Source organism: Callithrix jacchus, chromosome 4 (genome assembly GCF_049354715.1).
Source record: "Callithrix jacchus isolate 240 chromosome 4, calJac240_pri, whole genome shotgun sequence".
Classification (NCBI taxonomy): domain Eukaryota; kingdom Metazoa; phylum Chordata; class Mammalia; order Primates; family Cebidae; genus Callithrix; species Callithrix jacchus.
Window position 1 is genome coordinate 46,473,269 of NC_133505.1, and position 25,974 is coordinate 46,499,242.

Genomic DNA, 25,974 nt, shown 5'->3' on the forward strand with positions numbered 1-25,974 from the left:
CTGAGAAGACATGTTTTGCCTTACCTGATTATTAAAATCAATAAAATTTCAAATGAAAGTATCTGGGTTTTCTTGTGCTAATGGGGAGAAATTTTTTTTGTATCATCCTACAAGTAATCAGTAAAGAAACTTTTGTGGATGAACTTTTAAAAAATAGCACGCAAGTATCTAAATGCAAGATTAAGCCTAAGATACAACCGATGGAATGATGTCATACATCAGAACAGAAAACAGTAAATAAGTACTGTGACTACAGTCCACGGAAATTCAGAAAGTTACCAGGAGTGGAAAGAAAATCATATGAGAAGCCTTATAAGTCACACTCTAAGAGCAGAGGATGAGTAGAGAAATATCCTAGATAAATCATAATCATATCTGGACAAGAGGATTTTATGGAATAGGGAGGGGAGCTTGTTTTCATTCCCATATTTGCCTCAGGATCTGTCCCCTGCCCTCATCCCAGAGACAGCTGGATCTTTATATACACAGAAAGTAGCAGAAACTTGTCTTCGTGATAAGGTTCTCTTATGGGAAAGCAGAAGTAGCATCTTTAAGTGTAATGACTTTTAAAGACAGGTTATATAGGAGTTAAGAGCAGGCCAGGCTACTCTAGGCCAGGCTCCTCTTCCCTTACTAGCTGTGTGACTGTGGACAGTTCACTTAACCAGTGCCTCAGTTTCCTCATCTGTGAAATGCAGGTAGTAGCTACCTCATAGCCTTGTTATAACACCAAAATGAATTAATATATGTAAGAGCATTTAGAAAGTGCTGATAAAGAATATGTGCTTTGTGTTAGTGTTCATTATTGCAGTACTGAAGCTTAACTTTAAGGAATCTGTTTTGTCATATCTACCTTCTGTAATCAAAATGGCCTTTAAAAATAAACTTATACAAGGCCAGGCATGGTGGGTCATGCTTATAATCCCAGCGACTCTGGAAGCTGAGGGGAAGATCACTTGAGCCCAGGAGTTTGAGGCTGTCATGAACTGTGATAATGCGACTGCACTCCAGTCCTGGTGACAGAGCAAGACCCAGCCTCTTAAAAATTTTTTTTAATGAGTTTGGACACATGGGTTATATACACACTGTATGAGTCCATGTATATATTCACATGTGTGACATTCTTGAAATGACAGAATTCTAGAAATGAAGGACAAATTGATTTGTCAGAGGTTGTCAGGGATCAGTGGGGAAGGGAGGGAGGTAGACATGGCTGTAAAAGGGCAATAAGAAGGATTCTTTTGGCGATGGGAATGTTGTGTGTTGATGATATCCATATCAATATCTTGGTTGTAAAGTTGTGCTAGAGTTCTATGAGATGTTATCCTTAGGGAAAACTGGATGAAGGGTGCATGGGATCTCTATTATTTCTTATAACTACATGGGAACCTACAGGTACCTCAAAATAAAATATTTAATAATAAAAAGAAAATTGGTTTGGAAGATTCCTAATAGAGAAAAATTAGCAGTGAAAGCCATGTGTACATCTGAGCAGATAGAAATACTAGGTAAATAAGGCAAATAAATATCATGGAAGGAAAACTGAGCTGACCACTGACATTTTAGTGAGACATTCATGAGCCTCCAAGAAAAAAAACTGAACCACTTGGGGTCAGAGGGAGGGAGAAGATATACAATGGCTTAATTTCCCTAAAAACCCATCGGAGTGGTGTTCCTCAGGGGCCTTTGCTTCCTAGACTGTGAAATGGTCTATTGATGGTGTTTGGTAAAGAGAAGAAGGTAGATGAGCAGGAACTTACATACAAACGACATTCATAAAGAGCGGCCAAAGAGAAAAGAATGTGGGGATGACAAGTATGAGCTAAAAATCATCTGTCTGCATGCCTGTAAATATAGTAGTAATTAAATCCAGGAGGTACTTTGTGTGACTTTTCTCTCATCTATTTCTTAATCACCCCACGCCCCAGAGTTTGTCACTTTTACTTCATCACTTTTACTTTGTTTGTTGATTATACTCCGTTCATATTTTAATATACCACTTACTATGGCCCTAGTTTTGTGTGTGTGTGTGTGTGTGTGTGTGTGTGTGTGTGTGTGTGTGTGTATCTTTCCTTCTGGATTGTGGTCTCCTTGAGGGGACAGCTCACTACTGTACTCAGTTTTGATTTGTTAGTTCAAAGCCCAGTGTCTGTCACACAGTACGCACTTATGAAATAATGAATCAGATACTGACTTTTGTCATGGCCCTGGACAGAGGAGACATTAATCTAGAAGCCTGTATAAATTAAACAGATCAAGTAAACTGGGAATATTATTGCACTAAATGAAATTGTGGTTATTTTTACAAATGAACCTGCCTGGGCTTTTTGCTTTATGTTTTTTAGTCTGGTGAATTTTTTTCTTAGGTTTAAAATAAGAATTTTAGAGAATTGAGTAATCCAGCTATGAAGAGATGTCTTATAGCAGCTACTAACAGCAGTGTGGTGTCAGTCAGGAGGTAAAGGGCAATGAGAAAAAGACAAGGAAACCATTGGAAAGGAGGTAATTGGAAGAATGACTTGTGTGGCCTTCTGTGTTGAATTTCAGTCACAGAGCATACTATCAGACTAAAATAAATTGTGTTTGAAAGCACTAGTAGCAAGCTTATCTCCTAATGTTTGCCTAAGCATCTTCTTGCCAAGGCACACAGCCATATCCTGATGTCCAGTATGTGGAAGAGGTGCAGTGGAGGCAGTTGGAGGAGGAACATTCTTCCGCCTACCCCCCTGGCAACTGCAAGGTGCAGTAGAAACTGAGCTGATGACACAGTACCTACTTTTCACCTTCTTTACTTGGGCCAGTCCTCCAGCCATCCCATGTGGACTTGTCAGGTGCCTGCTGGAAGTTTTACATTTCTGGTTCTGAATATGTAACAGAGAAAGTATACATTTAAATATTCCCTTCCTGCCGGGCCCAGTGGCTTACACCTCTAATCCCAGCACTTTGGGAGGACGACGTGGGTAGATTGCTTCAGGCCAGGAGTTTGAGACCAGCTTAGGCAACATAGCAATACTCTGTCTCTAATAAAAATACAAAAAAATTAGCCAGGTGTGGTGGCTCACTCCTGTAGTCCCAGCTACTTGGGAGGCTGAGGCAGGAAGATTACTTGAGCAGCCTGTAGTTTGCATCACTTGTACAGCCTTTAGTCTGCAGGATCACTTGATCACAAAATCACTTGTGTAGCCTTTAGTCTGCAGCTGAAAGCTTGAGTCCCTGGGAAGCCATTGGTGCAACTCCTAGGTCCAGAGGCTGAAGAATCTGGAGTGTGAAGTCCAAGGGCAGGAGGAGCAGAAGCAGGCATATGGCTCGGAAAGAAAGAGGACCAGAAGACTCAGGAAACAAGCTTCTTCCACCTTCTTCCTCCTGCTGTGTTCTGGCTGTGCTAGCAGCTGATTGGATGGTACCTACCCACATTGAGGGTGGATCTTCCTCTCCCAGTCACCGACTTAAACGTCAGTCTCCTCCAGCAGACACACTGAGACATATCCAGAAACAATACCAGCCATCTAGGCATCCCTCAGTCCCATCAAGTTGATACCTAGTATTAACCATTACAGTCGAGTTAATGGAATGTGATAAAATATTAATTGTTGAATCTGAATGGAGCGCACACAGGTACTTATTGTATTATTCATTAACCTTTCCTATATGTTTGAAATTTCTGAAATAAAAAGTTGGGTAAAAACTAAATGCTTTTTTTCCTATAGCTGGCAACAAACCAAGGGTGTGCTTTCTCAACACTTCTGTTCAGCATTATGCCAGAAGGACTAGCCAGCACAGGCAAGAAAAAGAAATAGAAGGCATACAGATTAGAAAGAAGAGTTAAAGGGAAAACCTTGCTTTCTGAAACTGTTGGACTCGGTACCATGACTTTTATTTAAAATTGTTCTATTTGATGGAGAGCTATTCTGCCATGGCTCATTAACTTCTCCTGCTTGATCTTTTGATGAATTCATAGTCACTTGTTTCTGGTATCATGGTGTACTGCCAAAATCAGCTTCCAAGTTCCTGTGTACCAGAAATGGGAGGGGAAGACGGGCTGTGAGGAAGTGAGAAACCTAATCTCAGTCTTTAAAACATACCTTTGGGGTATGTGGGTAGTCATCTCCTGAAGGGCATATGATAATTTTATCATGACTCCTGACTTCTGTGTGTTCTGCTGTTCTTTAAGCTGTCTTCTAGTCAAAAAAGGCCTCCACAGAAGCAGCTTCTGCATTGCTATCCAGAGGACCAAAATCAGATTGGTGGATGATAACAGGAGGCCCCAAGGAGATTTCTGATGCCGTGTGTTTTTTGAGCATACTGAGGATAGAGACCTCCAAAGCTCAGGTGCACTCCTAAGACACTCAGCTTTCCTGATCAGCCATTCCAGATCTCCCAATTTTGTGTTCCCACCAGGAGAAGGAGACTAATGTTTAGGAATTATACACCTGGCATTTGTGAACAACTGACTTTTTAGGTGTTTGTAATATAGGACATGACATCCTAGGAGTATTTCAAGCTAGATTTATCGCTATATCAAATAAAGGTGATGGCGTTCTCCATAGAATTTTAATAATCAGCCTCTTGAACCTCATTCTCTGTCCACACAATGGCTTTTCAACAGATATGTTACTCCAATATTATTTTAGGATAATTAGGAACATAAGAAAGGAAGGGAAAATCCCAAACGAGGTGGGAAATTTTTTTAATGGGTAGCAAGATGTTTTCTCTCTTAAAGTCTTTCATGGCACACAGTAAAATGTCAGGAGAGGATGAATCTAATCCCTGCATATACCCTGAAAGCAAAGCAAGAGGAGAAACACAGGGAGAAAGTACCTATAAAACAGAGTTTTTTTCAAGCCTCTTTTATCAGTTTTTCCAGGAGGGTGTGGTATTTTTTGTGGACAAAAAGGTTTTACTAACTTAAAGCTCCTTTTAAATGGTCGAAGGAGAAACAGCAGTGATGTGTGAGGGTTCATTAATTATTGCTCTTCCTGATGTTTGCCCAGGCTGTTGGGATCATAAATGTCAATCTGTCAAGAGACTGTGATAGGTTCTAAAAAAAACTGATTGAGTACCTCAAGAGCTGTCAGAGAGCCTGAGATTAAACAGATTCATCTTTCGTAGAAGTAAGGGAAGGTGTGGGTGAAGGGAATAGCAGAAGGCTTTCTTCTCTTTGTTGCCACGTTGCTTCTCCCACTCTCTATTCCGTATTGTCAGTGTTGGCTTGTACAGAGGCCTAAGAGCCTGCCTGCCTGGTATGTCAGGAAGCCGCAGCCGTGGTTAGTGCCTCGGGTATGTGTAGGCTGCCAACCGCAGGGTGACAGGAGATTAAGAGAGATTGAGATTCAGCTTTGACAGGCCTGACACAATTTATTTGGAAATTTTCAGGAGAGAACATGAGTAATAAAGACAAGAACAGTGACAGTAAGGAACAAATGTGAATTTCTGCCAGAGACAAAACAGAATTTTAAAAGAAGTAGCTCTGTTTGTTGTCTCCAGTTAAGCCTTCCAGTTTAACTGTATTCCTAAATTGAAAGTCTTACCACTACTTTCTGAGATTGGCTAGGAAAGTACAATTAGAATTCCTCTCTTCAGAAGGTTCTATGACTTTAAAATCACTGTACAGCCAGCCCACCATCTATAGATTCAACCAACCATAGATTGAAAATATCTGGAAAAAAATGGATGTTTGTGTCTGTACTGCACACGTAGACTTTTTTTTGGTCATTATTCCCTAAATAACACAGTATAACAACTATTTACATGGTGTTTATATTGTATTATAAGTAATCTAGAGAAGATTAAAGTACAATTGACCCTTGAACAACATTGTGCGGGTCCACTATGCGCACATTTCCTTCTGCCTCTGCCATCCCTGAAACTGCAAGACCAGCCCCCAACTCCCGCTCTGTCTCCTACTCCTCTGCCTACTGAGTGTGGAGACAAGGATGAAGACTTTGATGATCCACTTCCACTTAAGGGAAGAGAAACTATTTTCTCTTCCATGTAGTTTTCTCAATATTTTCTTTTCTCTACTTTATTGTAAGGATACCGTATATAATACATAAAACATGCAAAACGTGTTAATGATCTGTCATTGTTATCAGTAAGACTTCTGGCCAGCAGGAGGCTATTACTAGCTAAGTTTTGAGGAAGTCAGAAGTTAGAAAATTTTCAACTGTAATGGGGGTCAGCACCCAAGCCCTATGTTGTTCAAGGGTCAGCTGTATATGGGAGGGGGTATGTAGGTTATATGCAAATACTATACCATTTTATATAAGGGACTTGAGCATCTGTGGAATTTGGTATCCTTGGGGGTTCCTGGAACCAATCTCCCTTGGATACCAAGAGACCAGACTGTACAGTACTTGTCTTTCTGTTGAAAATTAAGCAGCAGTTACTTTCAAACCAAGAAAGCTAAATAGGCAAAATCCTTCTTAAGATTTTCCTTCTTCATTTAATCACCTCATAATTATTTATCAGAGTTTCCTCTGACTAGATCTGATGTGATGTCTTTCTCATTCCATTAAACATTGGCAAAGAAGGCAGGGGTCTGGTGAGAACCTGGAATGGGGGGAATGGCAGCTCTGCATGGGGATATCCACACTAGATTATGTTCTCAAGAAAAAGCATACTAGAAAAAAAATCTGCTTTGTTGGCCCTTTATGAAGGACCTTAATTAGAAGTCACTCTTAACTCCTGGGGTAGGAAGGTTTCCAGCTTGGCACGGCACCTCCTCCTGCTGCTAATGAGCATGCTCCTTGCAAGGACTTGTTGCTTCTGACAGTTAAAGCTGCATGTAAGAGTTACTTCTCTTCACCTCTCCCTCCATATTTAACCGTTACTGCCCAAGTTCAGAGTATGCAAGTAGACGTTTGGTGTTTTTGGGAAATTGGCAGTGCTTTAGGGTAACAGAGAATTATATTTGTGAGCAAAAGTAAATCATCAAAGTTGAATTTATTCAAATATGGGCAGTAGATGATTCCTTTAATGTCAACCATGTTTGGATCTTTTTTTTTTTTCCCTGATAGTCTTTTTCTAATTGACATAAAGTTATAAATGAATAGTTGAATTATTTAGTTTATTATCATGTCATTAGAACCCCTACCCTGCACATCTCTCTCTTATTTAAGCAACTCACCCCATGGCACAAGGTTTCATTAAGTAATTAGCAGAGGAAGTGTAAATTTCTTATGCAAGTGAGGATGATCCTGTAGGTTACTATTTATTTCATTAGCTTTTCAGTAAAACACTAAGTTGACTTGTGAGAAAATGCCAAAGAATGGTTTGCTTCTCCAAGAAATTACATGTATATAGCTACCTGTCTGGACAATAGCATGTGGAGGATGGTGAGCAGTTTTGGAAGCTTATTTACCTTCCCTCTTTGTGGGAAGGAGCATTAGAAAGCATCTAACAGATCATCAACTAGGGAAGAGTAAGTGGGCATATTCCAGAGTTTCAAAGGTGTGGATCTCTTACTAGGGAATAGGTCCTTGATTCTAAAACATAACACATTCCGTTAGACATTTCTTCTTCCTTAGTTTAGAATCACCTAGGACTGCTTCCTGTGGCTCAGACTTTCTATACATGGATGCTTTTGGTCATAGACTTGTACAGATGTTGGGACATTGATTGTCAGAGGACTGACTAGGGCTCATTGGTGTTCTTTTAGGATGGCCAGTACATTGTATCCAGAAGCTGTGGTAGCAACAGAAACCTCCTTTAGGACTCACTGTTCAGGAATATTCAATGCCTGCTGCCTTCAGAACAAATAACTCATTGTCTTCATATGAATGTGGAATAGATCAAGGAAAATCTCAACATGGGACCATGTAGACATTCCTTAGTGTTGCTGTTGAATGCCCATTGGTCACATGAGATGGGGAATTAAGATCAAAAGAAGTCAAGCCTGGACAGGCCTCCTAACTTTGCGGGGAGAGGGGGTCCCATCAAGGTGGGTTGTTTGGTGATGACTGATGATTGTGATATGATGTAAATATGAATTCCTCAGCCATAGGACTCATATATTTTTTAAAATATTTTCTTTACACATCTAACTCCCTTACTTATTTGGACATAGTTAGCTTAAGGATAGCATTGCCACACTGAAATTCTTTTTGTTTTTCTTTATTTTTTCTCCAGTTTTATTGCCACACAAATTAAATTGTCTTCTTACAGCAAAGGTTTGTTTTAGAAATGGAGGTGGGTGCTTTGCAGACAGATAGTATGTTTGCCAGTTTGGGATAGTCATGTAGAAAGAGCTCTAAATGTGAACTCTGCATATTCAGACATAGCAATGTGAAAGAAAGGGGCTCAGGGTCTGAGCAGTCTTTTGTTATCTTACAGATACACTGGCATTCTGCCAAGGCCCTCCAAATTTTAACCGTATTAATAATGAAAAGGCCTCAACTGCCTCCCCATCTTGTGCTGACACATGCCTTCTAGTGGGAGTAACTTCCTACAAGGATGCTTCGAATTTAGGACTTTGTCTCAGAAAAAAACATTATTTGTTACAGTTTTTACTCTAGAATTTTCTTGTTACTCCCTGTCCAAATAGGGTTATTAATACAAATAGAGCCATTACTGATTTGTGTAAAAGGACCCCCACCCCGAGAGCAGTGTGGCTCATACAAGGTGAATTTCTTTCCGCTGACTGCTTTGTAATGATTTACATTTAAATTGTTGCTTGTTGCTCTTGTAGAAGAAGGGAGAGGGCCTGCCCTGTGTGTGACCACCTTAGTCACCACACTGACGGTCTAGACGGCTTTGCTCAGCAGAGCTGGGAAATAGGCTGAACTTGCTTTCAATTGTTTTCATCAGAGGCCTTGTTTAGTTGGTTTGTGTTGGGGCACAATGTCATGTAGGACTGGATGAATTAAATGAGATGAAAAATGAAGTCTGTAGTTGCTAAGAATGGTGCAGGGCCTCCATATGCCAGTACAGGGCAGCAAGGCTGGGGGACCAAGATGGTCACTGGACCATCTTAGGTGAAGTGCTGCATCTGCCTCACACACAGGGAGGCTAGGAAGAGGCATACAGACAGCACTGACTAAAATACATCCTATGGGCTATGGCTTCTCACTAGAACCACTTTAAGTAGAACATTAGGACTGCCTAGAAGACAAATTCATTCATTCAAGAAATACTTATTGAGCCATAGACATGGAGGGTACATCAGTGAACAAAGCAGGTGAAATTTTCCGCCTTCTTGGAGTTTACATTCTTTTAGGGCGTAATGTTGAAGGTAAGTGCTGTGGAAGAATAAAAGACAGGGAAACAAAGGAGGGGAAGTGCTAGGAATGTGGATTTGGTGACCTAGAAGCGATGATCAGGGAAAAAACCTTCAATCAAAATGTGACTTTGGAGCAAAGATACGAAAGAGATAAGATCCCATGTAGATCTGGGTGAAGAGTGTTTCCAACAGAGGGAACAGAAGGTACAAAGTCCCACAGGTAGGAGACAGTAATAGTTTAGATAAGCAAGGAAGGAAAGCAAGGATGGGGCAAGTCATGCAGGGCATTTGAGAGTCAAACTAAGTATCTGGACTTTTACTTTGGGAAGGGAAGCTATTAGAGGGTTTTAAGCAGGGAAGTAACATGATTCTAACTTGATTTTTTTGTTGTTGTTTTTTCAAACGGAGTCTTGCTCTGTCAGGCTGGAGTACGGTGGCACAATCTTGGCTCACTGCATTCTCTGTCTGCCTCCTGGATTCAAGTGATTCTCCTGCCTGAGCCTCCTGAGTAGCTGGGACTACAAGCGTGTGCCACCACATCCGACTAATTTTTTATATTTTTCATTGTGTTAGCCAGGATGGTCTTAATCTCCTGACCTTGTGATCCACCTGCCTTGGCCTCCCAAAGTGTTGAGATTATAGGCATGAGCCACCGTGCCCAACCAATTCTAACTTGATTTTTAACAGAGTCACATGGCTGCGACGTGGAGAATAGACTGTAGAGACAAGGGAGTGAGCAGAGAGACCGTTAAGAGGCTCTTGTAGTACGCTTGATGAGTTGGTGATGGCTTAGACCAAGGTGAGGGTGACACCCCAAGGTGGGGGTGACAGGGGTGAGAAGGTGTGGCATCTGGATTATTTCTAAGAAGACTGTTTAGGAGATTCCCTTTTAGAGGTAATTTAGCACAAACAACTTCGGAACTTGCTAAGAGATACATCCTGGGTATGCAGGCAGCTATTTCAGGAATACAGAGTCCCAAAGAGCTGCCCAGTTTTTTGAAGGCAAGAGTCATTTACAGCCTTGTCTGTGATAAGAATTTTATTGCATCTTAATTATTTTTTTCAGATTATTCAAGTCACACAGTACACCTCCCTCCACCTGCCATTTTGGCTCCACCTCAAGGTGGAGTGCCTAGTGCTGCTCCTTCACCACCCCATGGTGGAGATCATGGGGTAGCTTGCTTGTGCACAGCCGGAGTGCCCCTTCATTCACTCTGAATCAAGTTGAACTAATTGTCAGTATTATAACTGACTTTTGTGTCTTTAAGAGTAGAAACTTGAGTAATTTTACTGAAAAAGATTACAGATCACTCATCAAACACTGGCTTTGGGAACGGAGTTGTGATGATACAGAGATACATTAGACATAGTCCCATCTCTAAAGAATTACAGTTTACTTGAGGGCAAGTGAATACCCGAGAGAAGACACCTAAACAATACAGGCAGTAACCATCTAGGTCCCAGCAAGGGGGTACAAAGATAGGACCCCATTTTTAGCTGGAATGGTCTCCTCATAGAATCTCAGCTATTTTTAAAAACACATAGAACTGGTTTTTGTTGAGCCGCCCGCACCCTCCTCTCCAGCTCAGGCCTAGCTTGTTAGAAGTCAGCACTAAAGGTACATACTTGTCATGGTTTGTGCAGTATAATCCAAGCAAGTCAGAGCTGGTTCCCATGGGTCTGGTTCCTTCCTGGACAAGGGCAGTAGCCGGTCAGGAGAATGCCTGGAAATACATTAATCAGCTGTGCTTGCCAGGTCAAGCACTAATCCTGATCCCCAAATATGTTGTTTTGGTCAGATTCACAGTCTGAGAATGAGGCTTCACCAGTAAAACGGCCACGACTACTGGAGAATACGGAACGGTCTGAGGAAACCAGCCGATCTAAACAGAAGAGTCGACGTCGGTGCTTCCAGTGCCAAACCAAACTGGAACTGGTGCAGCAGGAATTGGGATCGTGTCGCTGCGGTAAGCAACTCCCCCAGTGGCACGATGGGGAGACTATATCCTTAACACCTTGGCCTAGCTTTGGAAATTAAGTGGCTGAACTCTTTCATTCTTCTTCTGAGTACTGTAGGTTTGCTACAATAGTGCATGCTATATATAGGTTTGGGGCTTGAGAAATCGGGAGTACGGGATGTTTGCTTCTAAACATCCTTTATTCTCACACGTGCAGAAAAGACAAAAACACCCCCTCTTCTTATGCATATCTCCTTAGAGCTGCATCTCACTGCTTAGTGCTTGCAGCTTCTCCTCACCACTTATTACTCTGGTTTTTTCTCAGTTATGACCTCGAAGTTTAGCAAACAAGCAAAATTCTGGAATATGTACCATAAAATTCAGATGTTAAATTAATTTGGAATGTGCTTCTTACTGTTTATGATACATGGAGGATTTCTTCTCTACATACCTGTTAAATTAAGCTTTGCTTAGAAATTTTCTTTTGAACCTTAGTTCATCAAGTCAGTTAATACCTTGAAATAGCCCCCCTTTTTTTCTCCTGGGCTAAATCCATCCTCCTGTCTCTGCCTCACAAAATGCTGGGATTACAGGTGTGAGCCACCATACCCAGTCTGAAATAGCTTTACAGTAACCTTTTCTTCTGTATTCTGTAGTGCAATTTACCACATTTTAGAATTGCTGCACAGGAATGCCTACCTGCAGTGGAACAAAACTTAAGTCAACCCTTTCTCTCTTCTTGACCAAGTGTATCATGACACATAGGTACAAAATTGTGTAGCGGCATTATTTTAGGCTGATTTATAGTTTTCCTGTCCTGTTTTTATTTCCTGCTTTTAAAACATGATAATATAAAATTGAGGACCAATTCAGCTATCATCAGACTAACTTTGAGACCTGACTCTAGCCTCTGAGATTCCTATTTCTTTCTTTCTGAGAAGCCAGCTTTAGAAGCCCCCTTTCATTTCTGGGACAGTGAAGATACCCTACAAGTACTATTGCTGGCAGTCGGGACTAAATAGTTCACTCAGCAGTTATCAAGCAACAGTCACTGGAAGTTAACTATCTTCCGAAGCAGCAGCCTTTGCTGCTACAGTTCTCAGTTATCTGCCCTATTGGAAATGAGAAGGAAGAGAGAGGATATTAGCTTTTCATAAAAACCGAGTCATGGCACAAAAAAAAACCTAAGTCAGAGCTCTGGTTCCTGTCATGACCAGATTCCTGTTTGTTACATATTCTGGTGTATGTGATACTCCACAACATTGGAAGGCATATTCAACTGCAGAAACCGGAGCCAGCGTGGGGAGTCCAGATGTTACCAGATAAGGTTTTTCGGGCGTTTTGTTTATAGCATTGTGTTTCGGGGAAGCTGTAAAGAGGGTTAGGATAGGTGGTAGGAACAGAGGCTGACAGCAGTTTCCAGACTTCAGTTGTGTTGATGCATGCAGTATGGCCCAGGTGAGTTCAGAACCTTATTCTTAGGCTATTTCGATCAACCCTGCCAGGCGATTTTAAATTCTTGGTGATGTAGTGCAGGGACACTGTGGTTGGTTGAGGAAAATCTGGGCTCTGTTGGCTAACCAGCTTCACCCCACACTGAAGAGGCTGTCTCGTCTTTTGTGATCTGCAAATTCTTGCTTTGGTCATGTGAACTCTTGGGGAATTTGAGCAGTTCAGTCTGTTACCAGTGTTGTGAGCCTTCCTGGTCATTTTAGCTATTGCTTTTGTAACATAGGCCTTTGGTTGTTCGTCAGTTAGAATTGTGGGATTTTCCTGAACCTTCTGTTCTTGTTTCCTCCTTGAAAGTAACTGAATCCTGGGTAATACACAGGATTTGCCGTAGCGGATCAAGCAATTGGTCTGTCAAGTATGCTGTCTTGCCCCTGGCAGTGGCTAATGCTTCCTTCTCCTTGTCAGACAAACAGGAGACTTCACAGTTTAGCACTGAGATCTAAAGGCATAACCAGAACTCCCAGTTTACCCTTCAGCTTTGACTCAAACTACCTAATTTCCTAAAGTCTGAGCACCCAGCTGAAAAAAACCCAATAATATATGTTAGATGACTTCACATTCACCCAAGTAAAGCCAACTTGTCTAATCTCTGGTAAATATAGATTACTCTGCCACATCTTCACCTTTGTGAGCAGGAGGCTGGGGGTTTGCTGCAATATGCATCCTTTTTAAATGTTCTAACATGTAATCTCTTGGCTTTTGCCCAATTCTGAGAGTCTGCTTATAGGGAGATTTGACTTTTTCTGTTGGAGAAGAAAGCTCTGAGCTTACTGCAGTCTCAACAAGATGTCACTTTCCTAGAGACAGTTGGGCATTCAGTTTGACCCACTGAGAGCATTACACTTATGTGCCCAGAAAAATGAGTCAACTGCCACCCCTTGAAAGATGAAGGGCAACAGTGGGAACATGCCATTAAAAAAAGTCTGGGACTGTCTTTGACAAATAGCTCTTGTGTTTCTCCCGCCTGCTTGGATAGCTCTAGGAAAGGGTGAGTTGTACAGTTATTTCCTTGAGGATGCATGGATGTTAGAGAGACGTTTAACTTCCCTGAAAGGTTTTAGAGAGGGAATAACACAGTAATTTACTATTGAAAGTGAAGACTCAAGAAGGTAGTTTGAGCTCAAACAGAACACTTCTTCACTGCAGAAAATCTTTTTATACATATATATTTGCAATCTTTTCTTCCATTCGCCTTCCATTCTGTACAGGTTATTAACTGCTGACAAGAAATTCACATCTCATAAATAATGCTTAAGAGCCATTGCTATATAAATTGAATGTGTTATGAATTGTGATGGGCCTTTTTGTAGCATTCGATGCCTAGAGCAGGAAGAACAGAGGATGTCATTTTCATTAATTTCTAATGAGGTGCCAATTAAAGGCAGGGAAGACGCTCTAAAGGGAAGAGTGGCCAAGCTCCCCTGAATCCTTCGCCCCAGGGCTGTCATCTAAACACTGCCAGTGAAGCCTTCTCTAAAAATTCCATTAAATTACAGTCTCATCGAGAGCACACACAGACACATTCAGCTTCCCTTTGATCTTCAAAAGAGCAATTTGTAAGGCGAGTTCTGAGCCTTCTCACATATGGAACAGCTAGAGGTGATAGGAATTGTTAATTGCCAGGACACTCCATGGGCTTTCAATAAGGAGGAATTTTGAAGAGGAATTCTCCTCTGCCTCACTGTGACTAGATAACCTTTAAATCAACAATACCAAAATAACAACCTTTTCCTGTGAAATCTTTCAGGGTGCCAATTAGAAAACTCATGTGGTTGCCAGGCGGGGAGGGTATCCTGCATCCTACAGCATTTTCAATAGTTTAACTTCTTAAGATAGAAAACAATTGCCTGAAAATGGATCTGTTTGTTTCATTTTCTACTAAGTAGGCAAATTGATCACCTCATTCTCATTGCAGGAGTCTTGCCTCCTGAATTGCCACTTAGAGGATGTTCTACTGAAATCTGGCCATCTTCATCAAATCTGGGCTACGTCACAGCCACCAAAATGCTGTCTTCTCTAAGCAGATCTTGCATGATACACGTAGCTTGGCTTCTTTTTTTTATTCTCACTCTGTTGACCAGGCTGGAGTGCAGTGGCATGATCTCAGCTCACTGAAACCTCTGCCTCCCGGGTTCCTGCCTCAGCCTTCTGAGTAGCTGGGACTACAGGCGCATGCCACCATGCCCAGCTAATTTTTTTGTATTTTAGTAGAGATTGGGTTTTACCATGTTACACAGGCTGGTCTCGAACTCCTGAGCTCAGGCAATCTGCCTGCCTTGGCCCCTAAAAGTGCTGGGATTACAGGCATGAGCCACCCTGCCCAGCCTTCTTGGCTTCTTAATCACTGCACAATGCTTTCTAGAAATACAGAACTAATTTTTAAATACCATTCAAAGAGTGTGTTTACCATTTTCAGTTGATGGTGCCTTAACAAACTAAGTGGATATACTCCCTTTGGGGACAGTAGTGCTTTTACTAACCTCCAGAGTAATCTGGCATCCTTTATTGTTTTCAAAGTAAGTGTTCTATTCACTTTAGAAACCTGAAGTGATGTGTTACCTGAGGCCTTTGGAGTAGTTGATCATCTCTAAGTGGCCTCAGTGGTTATTGTTGCCTTATCATTCACTGTCACACCATATGCAGAAAGAAAGCATTTTCTTAGGTTTTTATGGGGAATATAGGAGCTAGAAATGTAAAACCTAAGAACTTACAGTCTAGATCTGTAGTTTGAAACTTCAGTAGGGGCCTGGTGTGGTGGCTCATGCCTGTAATCCCAACACTTTGGGAGGCCAGGGTGAAAGGATCCCTTGAGGCCAGGCATTCAAGACCAGCGTGTTGCCCGTCTCTATTTTTTGTAGAGATGGGAAACATAGCAAGACCTTGTCTCAATGAAAAATTATTGCCAGGTGAGATGGTGCACACCTGTAGTCCCAACTACTTGGGAAGCCAAGGTGGATGGCTTTGAGCCTAGGAGTTCGAGGCTGCCATGAGCCTACCAACAGCATGGGCGACAGAGAAAGACCATGTCTCTTAAAAACTAAAAAAACAAAAAATCAAAAAACAAAACTTGAGTGAACATCAGAATCTACCTGGAGGGCAAGTTAAAATACAGATTGTTGGGACCCATCCCCAGAAGTTCTGATTTGGTGGAACAAGTTTCCAGGGAATATTTTCACAACCTTTCTGTTTTATTATGATATTGACATTTTTAAAGAATACAAACTTCTATCCCTCCCCTCACCTATTTTTTTTAATAGAAAACTCCTTATTTTGGGTTTTAATAGAGGACTCGTTATTCTGATATTTCTTCATAATTAGATTCAGTCTATGAATTCTCAGCCAAAATACCACATAAATAATCATGTGTCCTTCTCAGTGTTTTATGGAAGGCACAGATGTTCATCAGCCCTCATTGTTGATGTTAATTTTGATACACCCACCTAGTCAAGATATTACCTGGTTTCTCCACTGTGTAGTTACTATTTTTCCCCTTGTACCTATAAAGCAGTCTGTGGGAAAACACTTTAAGACGAAGTAAATGCTCTGCAACTCGTGAAAAATTTCCCCTAGATTCATCATCCATTGATGATTCTTGCGTAAGCCAGGCTCTGCTAGGAGGGTTGCGAAATGATGGTTTACTGTTTGGCACTCAGCATTCTTCTCTAAGTGAAGCCACCTCTCTCCCTTATTTATTTATCTGTTACTGGTATGGATTCATGAGCCCTTATCTTTTTTAATGGTTTATGATTTATTACAGTACAGTTGTTCCCTGGTATCTGCAGGGGATCGACTCCAGAGCCTCCCGTGGATACCAGGTTTAAGGATGCTTAGGTCCCAATGCTGTAGCATTGCACATAACCTATGTACATCCTCTCATATACTTTGTCATCTCTAGATTACCTATAATACCTAATACAGTGTAAATGCTATGTAGATTGTTATGTACTATGTTGTTTAGGAAATAATGACAAAAAGAAAAAAATCTGTATACGCATGAGTGAAGACACAACCATCATAGACCTAACTACATTTTCAATCCATGGTTGTTGAGTGCGGAACCCATGGATATGGACAACTGTGGGGGCCGGCACGTCTGCCGGGGGGCTCTTGGCCAGCAAGAGGGTCCCAACCTGGAAAGGGGGGTGCGCAGAAGAGAAGAAGAAAGAACAGATGGGGTCTGGAGGGTTGAGAAGTCAGATGCTTCCTCAACAACTTTATTGAACTCATGGCCTGGTTATATACATTACAAGTAGAAGTGTTTATGTCATGGGATCAGTGTTTCGTGAGAACAGAAAGTTTTGCAATAAAATCACAAGTCACCATATTTTGGATAAATATGCTGGGAGCAGGGAGATACATAATCAGGTTAAAGCGGGGGGTGCAATTATCAGTCACGAGTCCAGGTGCAATATCTAAGTTTAAAAGAAACTATTTATCTAGGGCAGGAGTTTCACAAGAAAATCACAGGCTATATTATAAATCATTAAGTCACAGGCAGTATTGCAAATACCACATCAAGGGTCCAGGTGCAGGAAAGACATAAACAAAGCAATTTTTACTATCAGCTTTCTTTGAAGATTTAAGTCATAACTTTAAGAAGAAACTATAATGAATAGAGAAACAAAAATGGACACTGTGAGAACCAAAGTAGACACCGTGAGAACCAAAAGTGGACACCATGAGAACCAAAAGTGGACACCGTGCCTCCCATCACCTCAGCACAATAGAGTAATAACTTATGCTATTTTTTTTTTATATCACATAAGCCTTCTTGCAGTCCTTCTTCCCCATAGCTCAACTACCTCCAACAGGGGGCCCGTGTCCGGGATCAAGCTCAACCACATGGTGTGACCCACTATTTGGGGGTCTCACATGGGAGCGTCCCCACAGACAACCAACTGGACTTAATTATTTTGGTGCTCAGGTTGTCCCAGATTTAGCCGGTGGAAGTTATTTTCTACTTGCTCCTCTGTTCTTGTGACATACTTCCCATCGTTTTTCAGTGGTGGGGGGAAGGGTTGAGAGCTTTTCCTTATTCTTTGGCATAACAGCATGTGTGCCTCCATTTCCCCAATCCTGGAATCAGCCACTTCTCCAAGGACCCCCCAAGATGATTTTAATGTGCACTCAAGTAGAGATTTGCTGGGCCCAAGAGGAAGGCATACATAAAATAACTGATACCAGGAACAGCCCATCATAAGCGTTTACCAAGGTACAAGCCTATGTTACAGGAGAAGCCTGTGGAGAAGGAAAGATTAATTCCAACTCAAGATTCTGGACAAGGTTCCACAATTGGGGCTTTAAAGGAAGGTTGGGACTCAGATGTGGGGAAAGAGGGGATGCTTGGGCAGAGCTGATGTTTAGGAGATGACCTCTGTTCAGCTGGATGAAGTCTTGGAGTCAAGTGAGGACAGACTGCTAGAAAGTGAGGAAAAGGATTCCAGATTCCAGGCTGAGGAGTTTGGATGTTGGTTTATAGTGAGAAGCCATCAATAGTTTTGAATATGGTCAACATGATCTAATCTGACTATTAGAAAAATTAAACATGTCAGAAAGCCATGGAGGTTGTTCAGTCTTTTTAAGGCAGTGATCTAGAGAGAATGTGAACTGATTGAGTGAAAAGGAATGTGCATGTGTCACAACTGTTGCTGCCACTGCAGGGGGCTGCACAATGAAAAACAGTGATACCATACCTAAGGTCTAGAGTGGGGCAAGGAGCTGCAGTGATTAGGAAGCATGCTGGGGACATGAGATTACCAGGCTGATCTGTTTCACCAGCATCAGAAATCAGCCCATATCTCTGTGCCTTAATTTTAATTCTCATCCAAGTGTGAACCTGTCAGGAACGTTTGGCATTCTGTCTTATGTCTCTAAAAGAAAGTGAGGCAATATGTTCTTATAAAAAGCCTTATTCTGTTTACAGTGTTCTAGACTAGATCCACCAGAAAAACCCTGCTATGCAGAGAAACACCTGAGATATTTTATTATGACCAAAACTGATTTGAATGGTTAAAGTGTTGTCATTATTGCCACTGAGTGGAGAGTGCATGCTCTACCATGAGTCAGAGGAAGACAGCATGGTTAAGCAAAAGACCCCATTAGGAACTCCTATTTTTATGCTGAGTCTGGGTGATAAAAGATGAAAGCTTCTCCAGTACTCCTAAGACAGCAACAATTGGGGTGTATGTGACTTGTAACTCAAGAGAAGGGGGTGTCCCATCCATCCTCCCAAAAGGAAAAAAAATCTACAACCTTTTGATGGGAGTTATTACATATGTGAGAGCTAAGGTTAATTAGGTATCTTAAGGCAAATTCTGAGAAAATTTTCTTCCTTTGCTGTACTCCTCCCTTCACTCTCACTGTGCTGTTACCTAAACATAAGTATGCTATCTGTATTCCCAATTTAATCTTTGATGTTTAAGTGTTCCAGTCTGAAACCAAATAGATTAGTCCCTCTGCTACTCCTCTTAAATTGCAACTTGAGATGTTCGAGCAAAACAAATGAAACCTCTTACTGAACACAAACTCCATGTATTTAGCCTATTAGTGCAGTGCTGTCCCAGAGATCCAGCCTACCACATGTCCTTTGACAGGGCTGTACAGAGATGTCAGAAATATGAAGAGCTCCCCTTCATGTTTGATACCCCTTCAAGCAAAGGAGTATCAAAGACTGAGCTCTTCTTACAAGACAGAATGTGTAGGGTACATCCACTGCAGCCTGTGTCACATCCCCACCCATCCCCTACTGACAGGTATGCCGGAAGACCCTTGTCCCAAGGCGTGAGATAAGTTTCCATCTTTTTAGCAGACTTGCAGCTACTTCTGTAGTCTAATCTTAGTGGCAGTAACAGCATAATACCAAAGCTATTTGGATAGGTTATCCTGTTTAGAATACTTGTTTTATGGGGAGAAAAAATGATTATAGTAAGAGGAAGTGAATTATTAGTGTTTTTTTATTTTAGTTCCAGTAGTAAACAGTTTTAGTTAATTCGTTGTTTAATAAGTTTTTTAAAACAGCTTTTTGAGAAATAATTTACGTACCATAAAATTCGCCCATTTTACAGTTAAATGAGTTTTATTATTTTTATTTCTTTAATCTTTTTTCAGACCCTAATTTTTTAGTTCTTATTACATTTTTTTATTTCTTTTTAAAATCTTTTTTCAGAAGTTGAATGAGTTTTAGTAGATTTGTGTAAGTTGTACAGCCATCACCAAATTCAGTTGTACAATACTTCCATCATCCCAAAAAGTTCCCTCATGCCCCTATTCTCTCCCACTCCAGCCCCAGCTAGCCACTTAAGATCTGCTTTCTGTTACGATAGTTTCACCTTTTCTAGGATTTTAGTATTGGTGGATTCATACAGTCTGTAGTCCTTTGTCTACATAGTATGTTGTTTTTGAAATTCATTCATATTATATATCCGTAGTTTGTTCCGCTTTAATGCTGAGTATTATTTCATTGTATGGATATACCACATGTGTTTATTCATTTGCCAGTTGACGTACACTTGGCTTGTTTCCCAGTTTGGGGCCATTATGAATAGAGCTGCATTTATGCACAAGTCTTGTATGAGCATGTGTTTTGATTTCTCTTGGGTAATACATAGGCATGGAATTGCAAGGTTAAATGGTAAGTGTGCTTTTAACATTTTAAGAAACTTGTCCAAGATCTTTTCCAAGCCTATATCATTTTATATTCCCAATAGCGGGGCATTCGGGTTCTAGTTTCTTCCTATCCTTGGCCAACATTTAATACTGTCAGTCTTTTTAACTTTACATATTCTAGTGGCTTTGTGATAGTATCTCATTATGGTATATTGATTTGCATTTCCCTAATGACCAGTGATGTTGAACAGATTTTTTTTAATATGTTCTTTGGTCACTCATATATCTTCTTTTATTAAGTCTGTTCACACTTAAAATTTTTAACCATGTTTACAAAAAGATGCACAGAATTGCCATCTTAATATTGCAGCTCATCAGTATGATATGTCTCTCTATTTTGGTGTTTAATTTCTCAGCCACATTTTATATTTTCAATGTATATCTTGTTAAATTTATTCCTAAATATTTTAGTTTGTGATGATATTGTGAGTGGATTTTTTTTTTTGCTATGACTTAGAATACAGTCAATTTTTATATATTTTTTTATACTGCAGCCTTGCTAAATTTAACTTGTTAGTGCTCAGTTCCTTAGAATTTTCTACATCCATGATCATGTCATCTGCAAAAACAGTTTTCAGTACTCCTTTCCAATCTGTATTTTGCCTTTTATTTTTCTTTCTTGCCTTATTGCACCTCCAGCATAATGTTGAATAGAAGTGTTGAGTCATCCTTGCCTTTTCCTTGCTCTTAGGTAGAAAACATTGTATTTCATCATTAAGTATGATTCAGCTATAGATTTTTTATAGCTGCTCCCCCCAGGTTATAGTTGATTAATATATTCTAGGAAAACATGGGAAATGGTCAAATACATTCACCAAAAACAGACGACTTTTTTTTTTTTTTTTTTTTTGAGATGGCATCTCACTCTGTTGCCCAGGCTGGAATGCAGTGGCGTGATCTCAGCTCACTGCAACATCCACCTCCTGGGTTCAAGCGATTCTCGATGCCTCAGCCTCCTGAGTAGCTAGGACTACAGACATGGGCCACCACACCCAGCTAATTTTTTGTATTTCTACTAGAGATAGGGTTTCATTGTATTGGCCAGGATGGTCTGGATCCCCAGACCTCTTGATCCACCCGCCGCACCCAGCCCAACAGATGATTAACCCATGGTAGGCTACTATGTAAGCCTGTAACTGGTGAACAAAGCTGTGTTCTAAAGAGTTTTGACATCCCATAGACTCATTTCTGTTTGCAAAATGAAGCATATTCCCTATGTTGATAGTCATATGCCATGTGTGTCTGGCTAGAGTGGTGAAAGCCAGCAACCTGAACGCTGGCCCTCTTAACTTTAAACCAGTATCATAAGAGACCCAAGATGCTGTCCCTAGGTTATATTCACTTGAGGCGATGAAAGCAAGTTACACTGAGAGATGTTTAGAAATGCTTTGTTTGAATTAAAGGCAAAATCATTAAAATCTATGTGTAGATAATAGAATCATATACCACCAAAATTAGAAGGAGCCTTAGTAATCATTTAGTTTCATCTCCTTTTTTTTTTTTTTTAAATGAGAAAACCAAGATCGGAAAGGTGGTCCTTCACCTCAGATCTCACCTGTATGCTAAATAGTGGTATTTCATGTAGCCCTTGAATAAACTCCAAGGTCTGCTGAAGAGTTTCTGCTCAGGGACCCCTCATGGTAGTGCCTGCTCCTCCGTTCCTTCAGCTTAGGTTTCAGCCACATTCATTGTACCTCCCTGTCACATCTTCCTGCCCTGTAGTCTCCACTGAACCCAGCATATCTCTTCTGAAGTACTTACATTTCTTGGTCTGTCTTCCAAATTCACCAGACTCTCTTAACCTCTTCCTGTTAGTTCAGCCTCTAAAACCTTGTCCAGGACTTGGGTCCCCTATATGGAGCCTTTGCAGCAGAACCACCAAATAAGGTCAGTTATGGTAAACATGCATACACACACACACACACACACACACACACACACACAGTAGATAGCATTTAGTCAAAATAATCGATTTTTTTAAATCTTTTCTTTCAGACTAATAATAAATTACAAAGTTTTACCAAAGACATGTTTTTTTCAAAGACTTTTAATGTGTAGTTAAAACTAATTTATGTTAAGCACATTGTATGCAGATGCCTGCTACTGGGCACATTGTATGCAGATAGCTGCTACTGGGTACTCTTAGTCACCCTAATAGATTCTTCCTGTGATTCCCTCTTTTTAAAAAAATTTTTTTTAATTTCCATAGGTTATTGGGGAACAGATAGTGTTTATTTACATAAGTTCTTTGGTGAAACTTTGTGAGATTTTGGTGCACCCATCACCCAGGCAATATACACTGTATCTTATTTGCAGTGTTTTATCTCTCACCCCCTTCCCACCCTTTCCCCCAAGTCTGCAAAGTCCACTGTGTCATTCTTATTTCTTTGCATCCTCATAGCTTAGCTCCCTCTTATGAGAGAACATAACGATGTTCGATTTTCCATTCCTGAGTTACTTCACTTAGAATAATGGGCTTCAGTCTCATCCAGGTTGCTACAAATGGCATTAATTTATTCATTTTTATGGTTGAGTAGTATTGCATACACACACACGTACATATATATATGCACACACCACAGTTTCTTTATCCGCTCCTTGATGGATGGGCATTTGAGTTGTTTGCATGTTTTTGCCATTGCAAATTATGCTTTTGTAAACATGCATGTGCAAATTTCTTTTTTGTATAATGACTTCTGTTCTTCTAGGTAGATACCCAGTAGGAGGATTGCTGGATCAAATGGTGATTCTACTTTTAATTCTTTAAGGAATCTCCACACTGTTTTCCATACTGGTTGTACTAGTTTACATTCCCACCAGCGGTGTAGAGTGTTCACTGCATCCACGCCAACATCTGTTACTTTTTGATTATGATCAGTCTTGCAGGAGGAAGGTATTATTGCATTGTGGTTTTGGTTTGCCTTTTCCTAATCATTAGTGACGTTGAACATTTTTTCATATGTTTGTTGACCATTTGTATATTTTCCATTGAGAATTTTCTATACATGTTCTTAGCCCACTTTTGGGTGGGATTTTTTCTTGTTGATTTGTTTGAGTTCATTGTAGATTCTGGATATTAGTCCTTTGTCAGATGAATAGATTGTTAAGATTTTTTTCCCACTCTGAGGGTTGTCTATTTACTCTGGAGACTGTTCCTTTTGCCATGCAAAAGCTCCTTAGTTTAAGTCCCAGCAATTTATCTTTGTTTTTATTGCATTTGCTTTTGGGTTCTTGGTCATAAAATACTTGCCTAAGCCCATGTCTAGAAGGGTTTTTCCAGTGTTATCTTCTAGAATTTTTATAATTTCAGGTTTTAAATTTAAGTCTGTAATCCATCTTGAGTTGATTTTTGTATAAGGTAAGAGATGAGGATCCAGTTTCATTCTCCTTCATGTGGCTAGCCAGTTATCCCAGCACCATTTGTTGAAAAGGGTGTCCTTTCCCCACTTTGTTTTTTGTTTGCTTTGTCGAAGATCAGTTGGCTGTAAGTATTTGGGTTTATTTCTAGGTTCTCTATTCTTTTCCATTGCTCTGTGTGCCTTTTGTTATGCCAGTACCATGCTGTTTGGTGACTATGGCCTTATAGTTCAGTTTGAAGTTGGGTATGTGATGCCTCCAGATTTGTTGTTTTTGCTTGGACTTGTTTGCAGACTTTGTTTCAGTCCATGTTAATTTTAGGATTGTTTTTCCTAGTTCTGTGAAGAATGATGGTGGTGCTTTGATGAAAATTACACTGAATTTGTAGGTTGCTTTTGGCAGTAAGGTCATTTTTATCATATTGATTCTACCCATCCATGAGCATGGGATGTGTTTCCATTAGTTTGTGTTGTCTGTGATTTCTTTCAGCAGTGTTTGTTGTTTTCCTTGTGGTGGTCTTTCATCTCCTTGGAGGTATATTCCTAAGTTTTATTTTGTTTTGTTTTGTTGTTGTTTTGCATCTATTGTAAAAGGGGTTAAATTCTTTATTTGCTTCTCAGCTTCATCACGGTTGGTGTATAGAAGAGCTGCTGATTTTGTGTACATTAATTTTGTATCCAGAAACTTTGCTGAATTATCTTACCAGTTCTAGGGGTTTTCTAGAGGAGTCTTTAGAATTTTTTAGGGTAACAATCATGTCTTCCATCAGCAAACAGTGACAGTTTGACTTCCTCTTTACCAATTTGAATGTCCTTTATTTCTTTCTCTTGTCTGATTGCTTTGGCTAAGACTTTTCAGTACTGTGTTAGAGGAGTGGTGAGAGTGGGCATTCTTGTCTTGTTCCAGTTGCCAGAGGGAATGCTTTCTACTTTTCTCTATTCAATATTATGTTGGCTGTAGGCTTGTCAAAGATGGCTTTTATTTTATTGAGATATGTCCCTTGTATGCTGATTTTTCTAAGTTTTAATCATAAAGTGATACTGGATTTTTTTGAATGCTTTTTCTGCATCTGTTGGAGATGATCGTGTGATTTTTGTTTTTAATTCTGTTTATGTGGTGTATCCCATTTATTGACTTATATGTAAAATCATCCCTGCATCCCTGGTATGAAACCCACTTGATCTTGGTGGATTATCTTTTTGATATGTTGTGGTTAGCTAGTATTTTGTTAAGGATTTTAACATCTGTGTTCATCAGAGATAGTGGTCTGTAGTGTTCTTTTTCGGTTATGTCCTTTCCTGGATTTGGTATTAGGGCAATACTGGCTTCATAGAATAAATTAGGAAGAGTTCCCTCTTTTTCTATCTTGTGGAATAGTGTGAACAGGGTTGGTACGAATTCTTCTTTGAATATCTGGTAGAATTTTGCTGTGAATTCTTCTGATCCTGGACTTTTTCTGTTGGTAATTTTTAAATTACCATTTCAGTCTTACTGCTTGTCATTAGTCTGTTCTTGGTATCTGATTCTTTCTGATTTAAGCTAGGAGCATTGTGTCTTTCCAGGAATTTATTCATCTCTTCTAGGTTTTCTAGTTTATGTGCATAAAGGTATTCATAGTAGCCTTGAATGATCTTTTGTATTTCTGTGGTGTCAGTTGTAATCTCTTTTGTTTCTTTTTTTTTCTTAGAGAAGGAAAGAAAAAAAAATAATAAGTAAAGGAGAGGAAGAAAGAGGGAGAGTAAATGGAAATATTGCTTTATTTTGAAAAAAATTGGGTATCAATAATGGCCAATCAATGTTTCATTTAAACTAATGGGTAGGTGTGATGTGGTATTGACAAGAATGTATATTTTGTGTATTTGAAGTGGAGAGCTCTATAAATATTTATGAAGTTTACTTGTTCCGGATCTGAGTTCGAGTCCTTGATATCCTTATTAATTTTCTGTCTCATTGAATCTAAGTCTCCTATCTGGGTGTTAGGATCGTTATCTCTTGTTGTTGCATTGATCCTTTTACCACTATATCTTTGTTGCTTTAAAATCTATTTTATCCGATACAAGACTTGCAACTCCTGCTTTTTATTTATTTATTATTTATTTTTGCTCTCCATTTGGTTGGTAAATCTTTCTCCATCCCTTTGTTTTGAGTCTTTGTGTATCCTTGCATGTGAAACAGGTCTGGATGTAACATGCCGTTGGGTTTTGGCTGTGTCTTTTGATTGGGAATTCAGTCAATTTAAATTTAGGGTTACTGCCATTTGATGTT

The 25,974-nt window shown here is 40.1% G+C and overlaps 1 protein-coding gene across 7 annotated transcripts in view; it reads left to right on the forward strand.

Moving 5' to 3' along the window:
• ZFAND3 (zinc finger AN1-type containing 3) overlaps positions 1 to 25,974 on the forward strand; it is a 335,328-nt gene that overhangs the window by 285,076 nt on the left and 24,278 nt on the right. For all 7 annotated transcript variants that reach the window (XM_078369088.1, XM_078369085.1, XM_078369084.1 and 4 more), the window contains one exon: positions 11,017 to 11,184. In XM_078369088.1, the coding sequence (XP_078225214.1) occupies positions 11,017 to 11,184 (168 nt within the window). The remainder of the gene's footprint in view (positions 1 to 11,016; positions 11,185 to 25,974) is intronic.